This window comes from Citrus clementina, unplaced genomic scaffold, assembly GCF_000493195.1.
Source record: "Citrus clementina cultivar Clemenules unplaced genomic scaffold, Citrus_clementina_v1.0 scaffold_9, whole genome shotgun sequence".
Taxonomy (NCBI): Eukaryota; Viridiplantae; Streptophyta; class Magnoliopsida; order Sapindales; family Rutaceae; genus Citrus; species Citrus x clementina.
The window spans coordinates 13,340,723-13,361,313 of record NW_006261964.1 but is presented as its reverse complement, the minus strand read 5'-3'; the positions used below and the strand labels follow the sequence as shown (position 1 = coordinate 13,361,313).

At 36.1% G+C, this 20,591-nt stretch overlaps 2 protein-coding genes across 2 annotated transcripts; both read left to right on the top strand.

Moving 5' to 3' along the window:
- Nucleotides 1-1,534: 1,534 nt before the first annotated feature.
- Nucleotides 1,535-3,788, top strand: LOC112099264 (protein FAR1-RELATED SEQUENCE 5-like). Its single transcript, XM_024186524.1, has 4 exons — nucleotides 1,535-2,047; nucleotides 2,273-2,771; nucleotides 2,898-3,657; nucleotides 3,743-3,788. Exons 1-4 carry the CDS (start codon nucleotides 1,535-1,537, stop codon nucleotides 3,786-3,788), a joined length of 1,818 nt encoding a protein of 605 aa, XP_024042292.1.
- Nucleotides 3,789-9,081: 5,293 nt separating this feature from the next.
- LOC18032821 (protein LURP-one-related 6) lies at nucleotides 9,082-20,033 on the top strand. The gene is made up of 4 exons (XM_006420739.2): nucleotides 9,082-9,085; nucleotides 9,251-9,481; nucleotides 9,633-9,705; nucleotides 19,979-20,033. Exons 1-4 carry the CDS (start codon nucleotides 9,082-9,084, stop codon nucleotides 20,031-20,033), a joined length of 363 nt encoding a protein of 120 aa, XP_006420802.2.
- Nucleotides 20,034-20,591: the final 558 nt, after the last annotated feature.

The following is a 20,591-nucleotide window of genomic DNA, read 5'->3' as shown; positions in this document are numbered from 1 at the left end:
TAGTTCTGAAAGTGTATGGCCTCAAAGTTGGATTGATTGGAGGTGCCCCCTGCTTGTCGTGACCGGACGGTATGTTGAACCGGTTCTTTGCCTTTTCTTCGAACTGACCGTGAGCTTGACATGGTGAGTTTGTTTGATTTGAAGTGAAATAAATTAATAAGAAGGGAGATAATAAGGATGGAAAGAGATTTCGAGAAGCAATTTCGATAAAAAACGGCTTCAAAGGGAGAAATCTAGAGAGAGAAGTTTCGGCTTAAACCCTAGAATCGATTTCGGATCTATTGATTTTGAGGTTAAAAAAGGGTTTGAAGGATGATTTTGGATACAAGAACGGATGGGAAACAAGTTTCATGGATCCATTTGCATAAAAAACATGTGAAAATGATGGATTTTGGAGAGAAAACGAGAGAGGAATAATCGATTTTAGAGAGAGAAAGCTAACCGATTTACCGAAAGAGAAAAGAGGAGATGAACAGTATATATACTCGCGAATCTGGCTATCCATAAATTCCTAACCGGCTAACCAGTTGTGGGCGGTGACCTAGCCACGTGTATCCGGATTTTCGGTTTGAATAACCGGCTATCCGGTTTTGTCCAGTAAGCCGGTTGAATTTAGTTTACATGTAAGATGAATCCGGATAACCGGTTATCCAGTTGTGCACATCAAGCATGTCCCTTGAATCCGGATAACCAGATTTCCTAACCGGTTATCCGGTTGTTGACAACAAGCATGTCCCTCGAATCCGGATAACCGAATTTCACAACTGGTTATCCGATTGTTAACAGCAAGCATGTCACTCGAATCCGGTCTTCCAGTTGTGAATTTCGGTAAGCCGATTGGTTCGAGCATGCTTCAACCCGCATCCGGTCTGCCGGTTTTCATAACCGGTTAGCCGAGTGGATCCAGCAAGCTCCCTCTCGTATCCGTTTTTTTGGTTTTCATAACCGGATGACCGATTGGCCACATTAATCTTCAAACCAAATCCGGTCTTTCGGTTTTATTAATCAGTTAGCTGGTTTAATCTAGCTAGCATCAATTTAGGAATCGATTTTCTGGATTTATTAACCGGTTCATCAGATGATTCTAGCAAGCATCAACGTCTGTTTCCAGTTTTCCGGTTGCATGTTTAACGTTACATGTTGCATGTCCTGTATAAAGTTAAAAAAAAATAAAGGTAAAATTACCACGTTTGGTTGGTTAGGTTTGCAATAAATATGATGAAAACAAAACTCACCTTCTGTCCATTAATGAGGGATTATCATAAGGTTCATGTCCAAGGCTTCTTCACAAAAAACACAGTCACTCTAAAACATAGTCCCAAATGCTATGTTCTAAAATCTCGTTGAACATCTCTGGTGCCTAGTTTTCAACTTTTCATAAGTCAAGTTTCTCTCCAACAAAGGTATGTGCTGTAATTTAAGTAGTAGATTTGTGCTCTCATAGATGGTTTCCTATTTATTATTATATTAAATTATTAAGATAAAGGATGTGGATTATGTTATTAACAAAGTTTTGGTTGAACAAGGGTTAAATATGAGTAGCCCACATAGTTCCAACAACCTAGGAATATCCATTGCTTCAAAAGTTGGTTTACAGGCATCAGACGTACTTGGCAGTCATTTCGACTCAGTAGAGAATGTACAATTGTGGTACAACAATTATGCCCGAATGATTGGTTTTGGTGTTAGGAAAGATGATATGCAGCGCGGAAAAAAATCTGGACGAATCACAATTCAACGTTGGGTTTGTCATTTCGAAGGGGTAAGAGATGAAAGACAATCTCAAAACTGTAGTAGGGTACGAGAACTACGACCTATAACACGAAACGGGTGTCGGGCATCATTTCGAGTGAATTACGATGAATCGGTTGGTAAATACATCGCCAAAGAATTCAGGCCTGAGCACAACCATCATTTGGCTTCTAATAATGAAGTTTATCTCATTCGTTCACATCGAAAGGTTACTGATGCAGAACTTGCGCAAGCACAGGCATTAAGGCATGTTGGTGTGAAGACTTGCCAATTCATGGATTACATGGCTGATCAGGTAGAGGGGCCTTAAAACCTAAGGTTCACACGCAAAGACATGCAAAACACGCTAGATGCTTCCACTTGTGCCGAGGTTGGAGATTCTGACTCAGACACAACTATAGCATACTTTGCGGCAAAATCTGAACATGACCCTGGGCTTTGCTTTGAGTACACACTAGATGATGAAAATAGACTACGAAATTTGTTTTGGGCTGATTGTGTAGCTCGTTATGACTATTAGTGTTTTGGTGATGTGTTGGCATTCGATGCAATGTATAAGACTAATGCATATCATAAACCCCTCGTTACACTTGTCGGAACAAACCATCACTTCAGAACAACGGTCTTCGATTTTCCTTTGCTCGCAGATGAGACAATTGACTCATACTCATGGCTGCTGCAAACTTTCCTATTCATTATGGGCAACAGAAAGCCCGTGTCTGTAATTACTGATGGTAATAAGGCAATGTTGAAGGCAATAAAGACAGTGTTTACCGGGTGCATCCATCGTCTTTTTTGTTGGCATCTCGAGCGCAATGCACAGGCTAATTTGAAGAATGAAGACTTTACAAGAAAATTTCGTGATTTGATGTTGACACCTATGACGGGAGCTGAATTTGAAACCCAATGGTCAGCTGTAGTGGCTGAATTCGCACTTGAACTTTATGTATGGGTACAGAAAATGTATTCGAAGCGGTGCAACTGGACGGAAGCTTATCTTAGAGGAACATTTTTTGCTGGTATGCGAAGCACTCAACAATGTGAAAGTATAAATGCATTTCTTAGCCAATTTGTCCAACATAAACTAAAATTGTATGAGTTTGTGTGACAAATCGATCGTGCTCTCCGCAATATTCGTACCATAGAAACGTCCAATGAGTTCAAAACCAAATACAATACTCTTGTCTTAAGAACGCACTTACAGAGCCTGGAGAAACATGCTGCACAATTGTTCCCATTAAGAGTTTTTTCGAAGGTTAGAGATGAGATACTACGAGAAGGAGCGGTCATCGAAGTAAAAACTGTCAAAGCTGTCAATGCTGCTTTGTACACAGTGATTGAATTTGGGACAACAACAACATGTTGGAATGTCATCCACAATCTACAAGAAAACCACATACAATGTTCTTGTCAAATGATGGAGTCCATTGGGCTTCCTTGTAGGCATATGTTTCATATCTTGAAAGTGGAACAAATTGAAAAGATTCGTGACAATATGGTTCTTCGTAGATGGACAAAAAAAGCCAAGGAGCACAAAACTTACAGGACCACAAAACTAGAAGTTGACACCGATGTTTCAGAGGTGGCTAGATTTAGTGCATTGTCTGCAGCTTGTAATAAAATGTGCTACAATGCAGCCAAAAATATTGAAGCCTATGAAAATGCGCTGGTAGAAATCAATCGGCTAACATTAACTTATGAACAACAATCTGAACGAGACGGTCTCCCAAATAAGAAATTACGGATGGGAACAAAACTTTGTAATCTTGCAGTTGTAAAGACCAAGGGCGCTATGTCTAAAGCGAAATGTGTAGCAGAAAGCTCTAAAAAGTATGGAACATGTCGTCAGGTTGGGCATACAGTACGAACTTGTACTATTCAAGGGAATTATAGCACCCAACTAAGGTATGTCCCAAGTTCTTTATCATGTGTTTAATTATTGTATTGTTGGATATTTCATTTCAAATAACTTTCATGGTATTGATTTTAGTGTCGATGGAAACTGTTTTGTCGCATTCGATTCATCAAGCACCTAGAATCCTGGAGCCTTTGCTGGTGTCAATCCAACATTGTTAGCTCATGCAGACAACCAATTTTCTAGTGTTTTTTTATTGGTGGCCTTATTAAAAGTGACATTAAAATGAGTCAATAAGTATTACCATTTGAATTTCACTATCATGTACCAATATGACAACCAGTTTAATATCAAATGATGAGACGTGAACACTGTTAACATGCATATGTTCATTATAGTTAAATAATGTCTCGGCCGAGAATACATAACCATGTCATAAATTTAATGATAATTCTCCATCAAAATTGATTTTACAACCATCGTAAGTAAGAAGACAAAAAAAGTCACGCTATGACCTCCCAACACGTTTTAAACAACTTACAACAAAAAATAGTATGCAATCACTTGCATAATCATTCCTTAGTATGGTTCGATATCTAAACGCGCATTCTCGTGTTAACTTTCATCTTCTTACGAATGTTGCCGCTTTGTTGGTGAAATGACTTTTGCACTTGAGAGGATACAGGGTTTACCATTACAGCATGAATCGCAAACTGTACGTTGCTTAGTTCCAGCAATTTATCTCGATTTTGATTTAATGCAGAATTAATTAGTTGAATGGCTAGCCTACCTTGTTTATCCTCATATGTGTACTGGTCAATTTGAAAGGAAACTAATATTATTTTCATATAATTAGTAGCTTTCATATAATTATGAAGTTAACAAAATTTTGAGTTCAACCATTAAACAAGTTTGGCATAGTCGTACCAAAGTTGACGAGTTCTTCAGAATAAATTCTGGGCTGTCCATATAGTTTATCACATAAACCCCACAGTTATATCAATTCCTTTGCTTTGGAACTCCAATGCCCCGGTTGATTGGAAAGTCTTGGAACTTCACGTGTTGCATATTGCTTGGCAATTGGGGCTGCAGAATCCAATCCAAGGAATGTAGCTGTTGGCAATGTCAAAAATCAGACAATATTATGGACGTGAATATAACACAATATACATAACTGATAATGTTAAATAAGTCATGAAAAAAAAGAACATGATTAAGATACAATGCGCATGGCTTGATCGTGCTGTCTTCTATTACTGCGGGGATCTGGAAGAGGATCTCATATTTCTGCACTTGTATTTTTGAAATTCACGATCAGTAGGTACCAATGAGATGATTCATCATTTATTGGCATATAAATCTGACATTTCAATTGTCAATGTCATACACCAAGCACACTAATATAAACTGAAATAAGTAAAAGGTTAAGAAATTAACCTTTTGACACCTATGCACCTGTTGCATAAAATTCTTTTCACATCTAACTGCCCTTGCAAAACAATCCACCTCATTTCCAACCATTAGAACTGCTTGCTACACATAATAAAGACAATGTTGCATAAGGAAGTTGTCAATAAAGAAATCAAAACACAATGCAACAAGTACCGGCGAGACTCACAGAATATCTTGTTGGTAAATACCAGTTCATTGACACATCTTTCTCCACCACCTGCTGAATGAGGATGAGGTGATGCGCTTTCATAGAAATCACCTAAAAGTGATCATGTTGATTGAGATATATAATAACATATAATAAAGGACAAACATATATTGTGACATCACCAAATATTGAAACCTAATACCTTTCCACATAGATAAGCCCCCGGCAAAAGAGTCAATAAAGAATGCTGATTAAGAATTTCGCCATAGTTAGAAACAATGATTTCACTAAAGACAAAACACGGTAATTTTTTTGTCGTATAGCATAACAACTATATACAGAAAACTAATTTCAGTCTTTTGAATTTTACCTTCCGTCAGCCTCTTTGTTAAAAGCATATTGAATAAGATTTAATTCTTCCGGCGTAACTGGATCAATGACTTGAAACGGACCAGCTTTATACTTGGGATTTGCTCCCTTCGACACTTGATCGTATGGTGAAAGTTGATATCGGCCTGGCCTACGATTCCTACTTGGTCGCATTGGCAGGACACTGACACTAGTAGATGTTTGAGGTTCTTGCTTAAGTTGAACTGGTTCGTCTATATCCTTTTTAAAAAATAAATGTATATGTAAGTTACTTCATAAGTGAGTTATCATCGAAATAATTTTCAGAAAACGACATTATAAAATTGTACCTCATCTCGGAGATTAGGTGGTGGAATAGGGATAAAGTGTGTAGGATCTTTGCGAAATTCACCGATTCCTTCTCTTGTCCCCATTCAGTCCATTATTTTATCGAGGCTCAGGTTTAATCTGCGATCCACAGATTCCTCGTCGCTATCCATTACCATTTTGTTTTTTCCATCAGTGGTTGGCTCGGATTTCTTGACTGGACATGTTGGTTCTACTATTTTCAAGCTCGGAGATGGCGGGCATGGATCAGATGGTTGTTTTAATGGTGCACCAACCGGAGGTTGGATCTCAATTCCTCCAAAGACTTCTCAACCATTTCCATTCTCACATTGAACGAATCCATTTTGTGTTCAATTCTCTGGACACACTGTGTTAGCACCCTAAAAGCTTCCTTCATATTAACAGTGCTCGGCCCAGCATCTTCGGATTGTTCAAAATGAGGGAAATTTCTTTCGAGCTGCAGAAAATTTGATTCACGCATTGGAACCTAAAATAAATATGCACAACAATTATAAAATAAATATGCACAACAATCATACATAATGACTGTTGTGCAAATTTTATTGAACTCGCAAGCCACGAATCTATTGTAGAATAGACTAATGGTGACGAGTGTCGATCTCACGAGGAGGTGGATTTTAATTGTATGTAGAATTAATTTTGTAAATGGGTGGTTGGATTTGTGGTGAAAATGATTTGGATTATCCTAAAATTGGAATTGAAATGGTGAGAATAAATTCTAAGATTGGAATTGAAATGACGAGAATAAATTGAAGAAAAATCTATTGAGATGACGTACTTGGGTATCTGGATCCGTATCAACATGCATCATGGGCTAAATAATCCTTATTAATGCCAATTAAATCATGAGGGGGGAATCCACACCTCATAAACCACGCTCTAATCAATATGGTGTTAAGGGTTTATCGTGCCAAATAATAATAACCTTGTATTAGGGAGCCGGTGAAACCAAGGCGGTACTAAACAAGATTATTATTATTTGTCGACGAGAAGTCAAAACATCCACAAAAATTAGAGGGGAAGAGAAAATAAATTTACCAAATAAAGCTCATGACACATGTTGAGACTTCACCTTCAACCCAAGCTTGAAAGAAAATTAGCTACTCATAATTGAACTAGGGGCAAAATGGGAATTTATTAAAATACATAGAAAATACAAGATGGAGAAGGAATTACAGAAAATAGAGTCCAAAAATGGATTCAAAGCTATCAAATTAGGGGGGGAGGCCCCCTTTTTATAGATACATTGAGTAAATTATGGCAATCGGATTAAAAATAGTTTGGACGCTCAGGATTGCGCCACGTCATCAGTCAACAGTACGCGGTTTGACCACGCGGGTGAACAGTAACACGGTTTGACCCGGCTTTGAACAGTAACGCGGTTTGGTTGAAAATAATCCTGTGTAATGCATGTACCGTACGCGCAAGTTTTGGTCCACTAATATGCTGCCACGTCACCATAACAGTTCATAAGAATTTTAGACCAACAGGATCATGACACCTCATCAGTCAATGCCACATCATTGGTCAATGCCACGTCATCTATCCGTCTATGTGAACAGTGTCGTGAACAGTAACGTAGACAGTACGGTGCCATTTTTCCTTTTATGCTCCTCCTAAGGTTTTCGACCGTTCTGAGTTCAAAAGTGATGTCCGTTTTGCTGTTTGATCTCTCGTTTATTGTGAAATGACTATGATGCCCCTAAAATACACAAAATACTTAATTAAAATAAAACACACATAATTAAATTACAAGAACCTCAAATACATAAAAGTAAGAGTTGTTAGTAAGATTTGAAATGTAAAATGATGATTTTCTCCTTTATAAATATACATTTTCTAACACTCAACAATGACAATCAAAATATATTCAATTAACCATAAACAAAATTAAATACATGTCTGAACAAGACAAAAAATAAAACAAACCTCAGTACTTGTCATGTCCCCAAACTTTTTCTGCCAATTCAATAAGCGCTGAATCTCTTCCTTGGTCCAAAAACTAACAGGGCAAACTGTTCTGTCCATGGAACACCGATTATACAAAACAACACTAAAGTAGAACAACTGTTCATTTAAAAAATAATTATTACGTCATTTTATTTTTCGTATTTGGCAAATTAATTATGGCATCTAAGATTTCTTAAATATACCTTTAAAAACACAACACAACCACTAATTGACTTCACTTGATGATCTTTATACTTCGCTATGCCCTCCCACAGAAAGTTGAAGCACCATGTAGCCCAATTCTTTTTCCTAATTAGCTGCACATCTTTTAGGGCATGCAGATACATCGGATTGATGTAGCTGGCACTTGTGGGACACAATACAGTTCCTAGAACAAACAAAGAAAACATGATCTTAAAGTCATCATCACTACTCTTACTAACTATCAGTCTTTCAGTAACTGTGGCTATTTCAATTCCTCTTCCACCCGTTCTATACTTGGCACGTAGTTCAATTGTATCACCCGCTTCTTCTCGGATGTATACTGGTTCCCCTCCATCTTTGATCCCCATTACGATGCTGATGGTTGTAGGGTTTAAACAAAACTCTCTCCTGTACAAAACTATACAATGCCTCTTTGTATCACATTGTTGGACAAGTGTTTCATAGAAGTCTTGTCGCAGGCGACCACATCATAATTCTAGCATGCTTCCGAAGCCAATTTATCTAATTGCAGCTTATTGGTCAGGCGACAGTATGGAAATAACCTTAGTGAATGCACTGACACGACAACGAGGTAAATTACATTGGCTATGCTTATCCCCAATTTTTTGTTCTTCATCTGTTTTTTCAATACTCCTTTCACCAACATTTGAACTTGGGTCCTCATGCATCGTACCAAATTGACACTTCTCCTCATTCGTTAATTTCTTCCATTTTTCAACAATTATCCCTTCTTGCCTGACCTTTTCTGCTTCACGCTTACTGTACACAACATTTTAGTTCAGCTAATTACGTCAACAAAATTGATAGTTATAATGAGAACTTTATTCAAAGCAATAATTTTATACTTACAAAAGTGTATCCACGCTCTCTGACCAGGTCCTCCCCTTCTGCATTCTATTGACTCCATTTATAACTGTATGCTATAGTTTAAATCCTGAAATAGGCCACACATAAATGTAGTATCAAGGCCGGACCTAGAACAATGGGTAAGTTCTTAGCAAATTATTGAGCACCCATCTTTAGTATTCCTAGCAAAGAGTGTAGAGCTCAAAACAAGCAAACAACACCTAAAACCAAACAAGAAAAATTTAGGGTACCCATAGAAAAATAACACTTAAAAACCAAACCTAAAAAAATCAACCACAAAATAGAAAAAAAATTAAAAAAATGGAAAGGTTACGCTTTTGACTATGAAGGATCTAAGAAGTTAGTATTTACTTTAAAAGAACCACCCAACAGTTCATGTTTAGTGAGGAACAATTCCATAAGGATCTCCACTGAAACTACAGCCAGAAGCAGCAACTTTGAGGTCAAAGGTTACTTCCCAGATAAAGACTGCATCATTGTTGATCCCAGTGGCAACATTGTAGCTCAGGTATACAGTCAACTCCATGAACTAAAATGTGTAGACATTGCTTTATTTTTATTCGTTTAAAAAGAAAGCAAAAGTATGCTAAAGCTGCAGTGTTCGTTTTGCTTTTGATCACTTAGTGATGATTTCGTTTAAATATGACAGATTGGAGTGAAAAAAAGAAATAGAAGACTTGATGGAAAGCAAGAATCTGTATCACATAGTGGTGAAACCAGGGATAGATCAGGCCTTTATTGGTAGAGTCATTTGAAATACAAGTGTGCAACCCAAGAGGGGGGGTGAATTGGGATTCTAAAAAATTATTTGATTCTAAACAAATTATCAACCAAATCTAAAATGAATTTAATAGAATAACACTTACATCAATTACAATATAAAAAGATAAGGGAAGAGAAATTCAAACAAGAAGATTTTTACGTGGTTCGGCCAACCTCGCCTACGTCCATGCCTCCAAGCTTTCCGAGCTTGAGGATTTCACTAAGCACGCCTCCAAGGCTTCAAATGCTTACACTTGACTTCCAAGGTGTCAATGAACCTTTACAATAAGAGATTATCCTCAATCTCTTAACCCAAGTGTATCCCAACACTTACAATCACTCAAAGTAAAAGATTAAAAATTATTTTTCTCTCACACAATATTTAAGATTACAAATAAATGCCCAATGTGTGAATAGATAAAGCAAGAATGTGTTTTAAAGCTCTATAAAGATTGTATTGTCGAATATAAGCTCAATGGTCGTGTTGTGATCAATCTTGTTTGAATTTGAATGAGCTTATTAATAGTTGGAGCTGAAAAACTAGCTGTTACAAACTGTCTGCCCGAAAACGGCTCGCCGTTAACCATTAAAGATTAACCGTTTAGGCCAGTCAAAAGTTAACGTTGGGCCAAATTTCAAATAAATGGTTTGCCGTTTATGGTTACCCTTTGCCGTTAATTCCCAGAGACCTGCAAGATGAACATCAGTTATCTGTTTATATTAAACAGTTAAGGATTTGCATGAAATGACTTCTCTAGAAATTATCGGTTAGCCGTTTGTAATTAACGATTCGCGTTTGTTTCCAATAACCTGCAAAACGAGTTAGCTATATCCATTTCAGTTAAGTTTTTGCCGTTTGTTTCCTGGTACAATCTTTTATTCTGGATTTTATCGGTTAACTGTTTAAATAAATGGTTCGTCATTAAATTCCAGTAGCCTTCCCAGCTTTTTGTGTTTTTCGTTTTTCTTAATCGGTTAGAGCTTAGGCAATATGTTGCTCTCTATTTTTAGTCAGTTAACCGATTAAATAAACGGTTCACCGTTTATTTCCAGAATAACAGTTTAAGCCAGATTTTGCTGAGAATCATTTTCCAATTTGAAATTTAATAGTGATCCATCTTTTATGAATATAATTGGAATGTTTATAAGGCTCTCATTTATTAAGAAATAGCTCCAACATTTTAATCAAAAACCATTTAAAGTTTGTTATTATCAAAATCAATATTATTAACATATTCATGTTAACAATCTCCCCCTTTTTGATGATGACAAACTTCGATTAATATTTTACTCCCCCTTAATATATGACCAGCTTAAAAAAAATGTCCAATAAAATGATTTTTGCTCAAAGGAATCATTTTAAAAACAAAATTTATTTCAAAACAAAATTCATTTCAAATCTCCCATAATTATCTCCCCCTTCATCATCAAAAAGAAAAGAGAGAAAAGAAATTCGTAAATCCAAAGAATAAAGAAGTGACCCAGTTTTGGCGAGCGAAAAATTTGGCAGAGTTTCCCCTTAAAATGGAACAAAACCACTAATACAAAATGAGATTAAAATACTTCCAAAATATATTAACAACAACTCCATCATCCAACAAACCAACAACTCCATCAACCAACAAACCAACAACTCCATTAACCAATAAACCAACAATTTCATCAACCAATATCAAGTCATCCAACATCAAGAACATCACAAAAACATCTCATCAAAATCCATCAAGATCATATAGAGGTAGCAATGTATATAAAAATATAAATAGCAACACACAAACAAACAAAATATGAAATGTATGTGCAAAAATAGAACTCAGAAACTATGGAGGTGGAGAAGATGTGCTCCCCGGATCATAACCAAAATAGCGAAGAAGAGCGCTCTGTCCAGCTATAAGCTCAAGTTACTGATCAATGCGCTGCTGCTCGAAGGTTTGAAAGTCAGAACGTAGCTGCTGGTGGTCACAGGAAAAAGTGTCCAATCGATCGAGAATCAGTTGCTGGTGCTCCGAAATCCGGTGAACATTAACAATCAACTGCTGCACAACGTCTGAAGCAGGGGGTTGAACTGGAGCTGGAGGTGGCTCAGAGGTAGAGGGCTGCTCAGGAACAACAGATGGCTCAGGAACATGAGGCTGCTCGGGAGCCAGAGGCGGCTCGGAAGAGGAGGGAATGTCAGCATCCATTGCACGCTCCTCACAGTCAGAGTCAGCTGGAGGCTGGGGGACAAAACGGCGACGCGGAGGATGAGGATGAGCTCCTAATCTAAAATCTAGAAGCTTATCAGGAGGATAGACATTGTTGAGCATCCGATCGTCCTCTGGAGCAATCAAGGTATCCCAGTTTTTGGAGGTTTTAGTCTTTATCCACTCTCAATTCTTCCTAGAAAAATCGATACTAGTCATGGCCTCTGGACCAATCCGTCTAGTCTCCATATAACCGGTATTGAGAAAAGGCACCTCAAAGTGTCACAGTATCTTAGTAATGATACTGCCATATGGAAGCAAGCTGTGGTTAACCGTAGGAGTACTCAACATGTGCCGCACAATAACATAGCCGAGGTTAATGGGACGACCTGTAATGAGGCTGTCCAATAGGCCAATGTCCAACCTCGTAACCTCATCCGAGTGACCCTTCCTAGGAGTCACTATGTGCTGTAAAATAGTGTGAAGAATGCGAACTTGGAGAGGTAAAAGTTGAGACCGAAAAGGTTGATTACAGATCTCATTAGACAAGTCTCGATGGCGACAAATATTACGGACTCTATCAACATGACTAAAACCGTCAAACGAAAGGGCTTTCCTAGAGGTATAAATTTCATGACCTTCACTAGAGATACCTAGAAAGCCATTTAGGTCCTCATTATCAAATTCTATAGGCACACCGCCGACTTGAGTAACTATCCTATCTAGGCGAGTTGCGGAGATTTCCATGTTCGAATAAAAGACTCGCACTAAATTGGGATAAACTCGGTCATCAAAGTCAATGGCAAACTCCCAAGACTGAAGCATATCCTTAATGCTTCTACCACATACAACTAAGGTACTGAAATCATCTATTTCAACATAGGAAGAGTCAAGTACCTTGCGACCATTAAAGTGATCCTCGAACCGCTTCGCCAAGGAAGGCATGGGGAAATGAATTCTTGTGAATTCAGAGACTTCTCATGGTGGTATAGGATTCCTTGGAGGCACAGATTTTCGCCTGAGATTTCTCCGAGGGGGTGCAGCCATGGTGAAGAATAAAGGAGTTTGAAAATTGAGGGAGAGATGTGATGAGAAGAAGATGAACCGATTATTTGCTTAGAAATGAGTAAATTATGTGATTTTGAGACTCAATTTGGTTGAAGAAGGGCAAGAATCAGGTTAAAAAAGAAGAAACCCGAACGACTGCAGTTAGGGTTTAGATTTAGGATTTTTCAATTTTGGGCTTGATTTGAAGATTTGAATCGGTGAAAGTGTTCTAAAGGTGATAAGAAATGATGTTATAGGTTTGATTTGGCAAGAAAAAACAAGAAAAATGAAGGTTTGAGGGCAGAGGAAGTTTCGGCTGCGCAACAATGGCCGAAACGGTGAAAGGGCAACTGGAGAAGGAGAAGAAAAACCTTTGAACAATTTTATAATCACGAAAACGGTTAACCGTTTATTTAAATGGTTAAGGGGTAACTTCCAGAGGCTAAAGAATGAGAAACGGTGAAAATTTAAGCTCTTAACGGCTAAGGAGTAACTGTTAGAGGACTCTCTGTTTTTAAACGGTTTACCGATTGCATCAAACGGTGAAAGGTAAAAAGAAAAATATATAATATCGTTTCTGGAATAAAACAATTCACTGTTTATTGGAAACGGTTATCCGTTTATTTTATCTATAATTTCGCACATTCGATTTAATTTTTGGCCAGCAAGTAATACATTCCAAGATCATTTAATTGATCTAAAAATATTTTATGAGCCATTTTAATACATGATTCATGAACATGTATTCAAGCAATTAATTCATATAATCAATCAAGAATTAACAAAGAAAATACATCATTTGAATATCAAGCTTAAGCATTTCATAAATATTAAATCACCAGTAAGTCAATCAATTCAATACACTCAATAGCATGAATAGAGACGTTAATGCGAAAATTTCATCATCCCAAGTTCATGCCGAATTTTTGAAAATTGTTCTTCACCAAGGGGTTTGGTAAAAACATCAGCGAGTTATTTTTCAGTAGAAATAAACTCTAATGCAATATCTCCCTTTTGAACATGATCTCTCAAGAAATGATGTCTTATTTCTATATGCTTGGTTCTAGAGTGTTGAATGGGATTCTTTGAAAGATTTATAGCACTAGTATTATCACACTTAATAGGAATTTGTTCTAGGTTAATACCATAGTCTCTAAGTGTTTGTTTTATCCAAAGAGCTTGCGCACAACAACTTCTTGCAGCTATATATTCAGCCTTGATAGTTGAAAGTGTAATAGAATTTTGTTTCTTGGTAAACCATGAAACAAGTGAGTGACCTAGAATATAGCAAGTTCCACTAGTGCTTTTCCTATCAACTTTATAACCAGCAAAGTCCGCATCCGAATAGCATGTTAAATCTATATGAGTTCCCCTAGGATACCAAATGCCGATATCTATGGTTCCACTCAAATAATGAAAAATTATTTTAACAGCAAGCAAATTGGATTCCTTGAGACATGATTGAAATCTTGCTCACAAACATACACTAAACATGATATCGGGTCTACTTGCAGTTAAATAAAGTAAAGATCTGATCATACCTCGATACATTTTGATATCCACTTCCTTACCTTTTTCATCTTTGTCAAGTTTGGTTGTTGTGCACTTTCGAGTGTTTTTGGTTTTTGAGTCATTAATGCCGAATCTTTTGAGTAGATTTTTTACATACTTAGCTTGATTTATGATAATTCCTTCTTCATTTTGTTTTATTTGCAACTCAAGGAAGTACTTCAACTCTCTCATCATACTCATTTCAAATTCATTACTCATGTAAGATGAAAATTCTTTACGCAACAATTCATTAGTAGACCCAAAAATAATATCATCAACATAAATTTGAACAACAAGTGTGTCTTTGTCCTTATGTTTGACAAAGAGAGTAGTATCCACTTTACCCATGGAAAAATCATTTTCTAACAAGAAATTCTTAAGCCTATCATACCATGCTCTAGGTGCTTGTTTTAATCCTTACAAGGCTTTAAACAACTTATAAACATGATTTGAAAATTTTTCATTTTCAAAACCAGGGGGTTGTTTTACATACACTTCTTCCATAATATACCCATTTAAGAAAGCACTTTTCACGTCCATTTGAAATGAAATAAAATAAAATCTTAATGACATGCAAATGCCAACAACATTCTAATTGATTCTAGTCTAGCAACGTGTGCAAAAGTTTCACCAAAATCAATTCCTTCTTCTTGGTTGCAACCTTGAGCCACTAATCTAGCTTTATTTCTTCTTGGTTGCAACCTTGAGCCACTAATCTAGCTTTATTTCTTACAACCACACTGGATTCATCCATCTTATTTCTAAATATCCATTTATTACCTATGATGGATTGATGTTCCGGTTAGGAACTAATTCCCACACATTGTTTCTTTCAAATTGATTTAACTCCTCTTGCATTGCCATAATCCAAGATTCATCATTTTCCGCATCCGCAAAGGATTTGGGTTCAATTTAAGAAATGAATGCATTATGCTCACATGTATTCCTAAGTGATGATCTAGTTGTAACACCTCATGATGGATCTCCTAAGATTACATCTTTAGAGTGAGAAGAAACATACGTCCACTCCTTGGGGAGTGCTTGAGAAGTACCTTCATGTTGCTCCATATTTATTTGCTCTTCTTGTTCATCCTCTTGTTTTTTTGTAGTGCATTCTCTTGATTATCCTTTGATGGTTCTTCTTGTAACTCTCCATCTGCATCATCATAATTTATTCATTTCTCCGCAGAGGAAGGGTTAGACTCATCAAATGTAACATGCATAGATTCTTCTACAACTAGTGTATTTTTGTTATAAACTCTATAAGCTTTGCTTGAGTTTGAATATCCAAGAAAAATACCAACATTAGATTTTGGATCAAATTTGCCAAGATTGTCTTTTGTGTTCAAAATAAAACATTTGCATCCAAAAACTTTGAAATAACCAATATTGGGTTTTCTATGTTTCCAAAGCTCATGTGGAGTTTTGTTAAGGTTAGGTCTAATCAACACACGATTTAAAACGTAACAAGCAGTGTTGACGGCCTCGGCCCAAAAATACTTAGGCAATGAATTTTCATTTAACATAGTCCTAGTCATTTTTTGAATTGATCTATTCTTTCTCTCAACAACTCCATTTTGTTGTGGAGTTTTAGGTGATGAAAATTGATGTTCAATGCTAAAATCATTACAAAAAATCTCAAATGCATGATTGTCAAACTCTCCTCCATGATCACTCCTAATGCATGCAATACCATACCCTTTTTCATTTTGTATTTTCTTACAAAGCACTATAAAGGCATCAAGAGCATCATCCTTATTGGCTAAGAATAATACCCATGTATATCTAGAATAATCATCCACTATTACAAATGCATAATATTTGTCATTTAGACTAGCATATCTAGAAGGCCCAAATAAATCTATGTGAAGAAGTTGAAGTGGTTTTGAAGTAGAAATATGATTTTTATTTTTGAAAGATGTTTTGATTTGTTTTCTAAATTGACAAGCTTCACAAATATTATCTTTTTGAAAACCAATTTTTGGAAGACCTTTAACTAAATCATTTTTTGAAATTTTCGAAATCAAATCCATACTTGCATGTCCTAACCTTCTATGCCATAACCAACTATCATCATGCAATGCCGAAAAATATTTATCAAGAGTAGATGCACATTCTATGTCAATGATATAAACATTACCACATCTATTCCCAACAAATAAGATCTTGCCATCACATGAATTCTCAATAACACAACTAAATTTATCAAAGATAACTTTATAACTTTTGTCACATAATTGACTAATACTAATTAAGTTGTGTTTCAAGTTCTCAACCAAACATACATTCTCAATTAGAGTTGAGGAAACTTTACCAACATTTCCAATTCCAAGAATTTTTCCTTTTGAGTTGTCTCCAAAAGATACGTCTCCACCATTTTCAATTTTGGTTAAGCTTGAGAACCATGCATAGTTACCGGTCATGTGCCTTGAACAACCATTGTCCAAGCACCATTTATTTTTCTTCTTCTTCAAGCCCTACAAAGAAAAACTCAAGTTTTAGGTACCCAAAGCTTTTTGGGTCCTTAAGAGTTAATAGTGATTCCTTTTGGAACCCAAATGCATTTCATACCATAATATGCATTTCTTTTTACTGGACATCTATTTTTCATATGACCATCTTGATTACAAAAATGACATACAACCTTATGATCACTTGTGGAGGTAGCTTTAACAAAATAATTCTTATAATACTTTTGCTTTAAGTTAGGCTTATACCCAAGTCCTCCTTTATCAAAAACACATTTTTGTGAGTTAAGCATATTGTCCAACATCTTTTGCTCATTTGTAAATTTCACAACAATCTTATTCAACTCATTACTCTTTTTCTCAAGCATTTGGTTTTCATTTTTCAAATCATCTATGTGTGATTCTAAATGCTCATGTGAGATGCTAGGTTTCTCATTTGATAATGTAATTTCATCATGCAATGTTTTGTTCTCTACTTCTAGGCATGCAATTCTTGCATTTAGAGATTCATTTTCATTTTTAAACTTTGTCATTTCCTTTTTAAGACATACATTCTTTTTATCGATCTTCATCAACTCATTATGCAATTCTTTAAAAGCATAATACAATTCATCATAGGTGGGATCACTTATCTCATTGAGATCGTCATCCCCTCCTATTACCATAAGCGCTAGGTTTGATACTTCTTGCGACCCTTCTTCATCACTTGAATCTTCCTCACTCTCATCCCAAGTTGCAACCATGGCTTTCTTCTTGAGTTTGTTGATAAGGGGGCACTCCGATCTTATATGGCCAGGCTTCTTGCATTCATAGCATGTGATTACCTCTTTCTTCTTCATTTGGTTCTTGAAATTTCTGAAATTTCTGAAATTTCTGAAATTTCTGAAATTTCTTCGCTCTCCGATTTTCTTGAAGAATTTTCTGAACCTCCTTGCTAGCATGACCAGCTTTTCATCATCCAGTTCACTCTCCCTATCACTCTCATATTTTGAAGCTTTGAGAGCAATGCTTTTCTTCTTCTTCTCATGCCCTTTTTCTGCGGCTAAATCTTCTTCATATGAAATGAGAGAACCAATTAAATTAAGAGGTAAAACATTTAAATCATTGGTCTCTTCAATAGCGGTTCTTTTAGGTCTCCATTCTTTTTGAAGTGACCTAATGATTTTCTTAACTTTCTCACTATTTGAGAAGACCTTTCCTAAGGCTCCTAGGGTGTTTACTATGTTCGTAAACCTCGTATACATAGAGTACACACTCTCATTTTGTTCCATTTGGAATAACTCATATTGTCGAGTGTACCTACTAATTTTTTACTCTTTTACTTGATTTGTGCCGTCATAGACTACTTCAAGTTTGTGCTAAATTTTATTGGCACTTTCACAATTAGAGACTCGATGAAATTCTTTCTTTTCAAGTGCACAAAATAAAGCATTCATAGCTTTGGAATTTAGAGAAACTTTTCTCTTTTCCAATTCATTCCATTCCCTTGAAGGTTTTGGAATATCTTCCCCGACTTCATTTTTATTTAGGGGCAAAAACGGACCATCACATACAACTTCCCAAATTTCATAATCTAGCGCTTGTAAATAAATTCTCATCCTAGTTTTCCAATATGGGTAGTCATTTTCGTAAAAAAACGGTGGTCTAATTGTGGACTGTCTTTTCCTAAAGGTTGAGTCATTTTAGGTTACCATGGATCTTTTACTCTAGACGGTTAAGTCCTAACAAGAGAATCAAGCTCTGATACCAAATGAAATACAAGTGTGCAACCCAAGAGAGGGGGTGAATTGGGATTCCAAAAAATTATTTGATTCTAAACAAATTATCAACCAAATCTAAAATGAATTTAATAGAATAACACTTAAATCAATTACAATATAAAAAGATGAGGGAAGAGAAATTCAAACACGAAGATTTTTACGTGGTTCGGCCAACCTCGCTTATGTCCACATCTCCAAGCTTTCCGGGCTTGAGGATTTCACTAAGCATGCCTCCAAGGCTTCAAATGCTTACACTTGACTTCCAAGGTGTTAATGAACCTTTATAACAAGAGATTATCCCCAATCTCTTAACCCAAGAGCATCCCAACATTTACAATCACTCAAAGTAAAAGATTAAAAATTATTTTTCTCTCACACAATATTTAAGATTACAAATCAATGCCCAATGTGTGAATAGATGAAGAAAGAATGTGTTTTAAAGCTCTATGAAGATTGTATTCTCAAATATAAGCTCAATGGTCGTGTTGTGATCAATCTTGTTTGAATTTGAATGAGCTTATTAATAATTAGAGATGAAAAACTAGCCATTACAAACTGTCTGCCCGAAAACGGTTCACCATTAACCATTAACGGTTAACCGTTTAGGCCGGTCAAAAGTTACCGTTGGGCCAAATTTTAAATAAACGGTTTGCCGTTTATGGTTATCCTTTTGATGTTAATTCCTAGAGACCTGCAAGATGAACATCAGTTATCTGTTTATATTAAACGGTTAAGGATTTGCATGAAATGACTTCTCTGGAAATTATCGGTTAGCCGTTTGTAATTAACGGTTCGCTATTTGTTTCCAGTAACCTGCAAAACGAGTTAGCTATATCTGTTTCAGTTAAGCTTTTGCCGTTTGTTTCCAGGTACAATCTTTTATTCTGGATTTTATCGGTTAACCGTTTAAATAAACGGTTCGCCGTGAAATTCCAGTAGCCTCCCAGCTTTTTATGTTTTCCATTTTTCTTAATCGGTTAGAGCTTAAGGAATATGTTGCTCTCTGTGTTTAGTCGGTTAATCGTTTAAATAAACGGTTCACCGTTTATTTCCAAAATAACAGTTTAAGCCAGATTTTGCTGAGAATCATTTTCCAATTTGAAATTTAATAGTGATTCACCTTTTATGAATATAATTGGAATGTTTATAAGGCTCTCATTTATTAAGAAATAGCTCCAACATTTTAATAAAAAACCATTTAAAGTTTGTTATTATCAAAATCAATATTATTAACATATTCATGTTAATATCATTGCCACCCTCGACTACATTTATGGCGAATCTACTAGGCGCTGATCAATTAGAATTTTTACCAACTAATGCCATTGAAACTACGTAAAATCATGGGAAAATTGCATCCCCTTCTAAATATCTTTCTCCAATTTCATGCTTGAATTACAGTACATCAATCATATCAGGATTGAGGGTTTTCTTGCCAATTTCATGCTTCCAAGCCATTAATTATCTCTTCAACATCAATTTTTCATCATCTAAATATCTTTTTTCACTCTAAATTACCAAACTTCTAATTGTTTCAAATATCTAATTATTTCACACAAAATTTACAGTACATCACAAAAACCACAAAGGTCAAAATTACCTCCTCACCTTGTTGTTAACTTACAAAATGAAAAGGCAAGAGAGGAAACTGTGTTCATCTTCAACACCTCAGGATGACAGAGACCGTTTCATGGATTCCACTTGTTATTTGCTTTGAACGAGATGGTGCCTTTGATCTTGCGTGATGACTAAACAAATAGAAGAGAGAAATTTGTGATTTCAAAGAGGGGTGTGACAGATTGGGAATGGCCTGGGTGAAACCCTCAAAAAGCAAAATTTTGTTTTGCAAGCTTT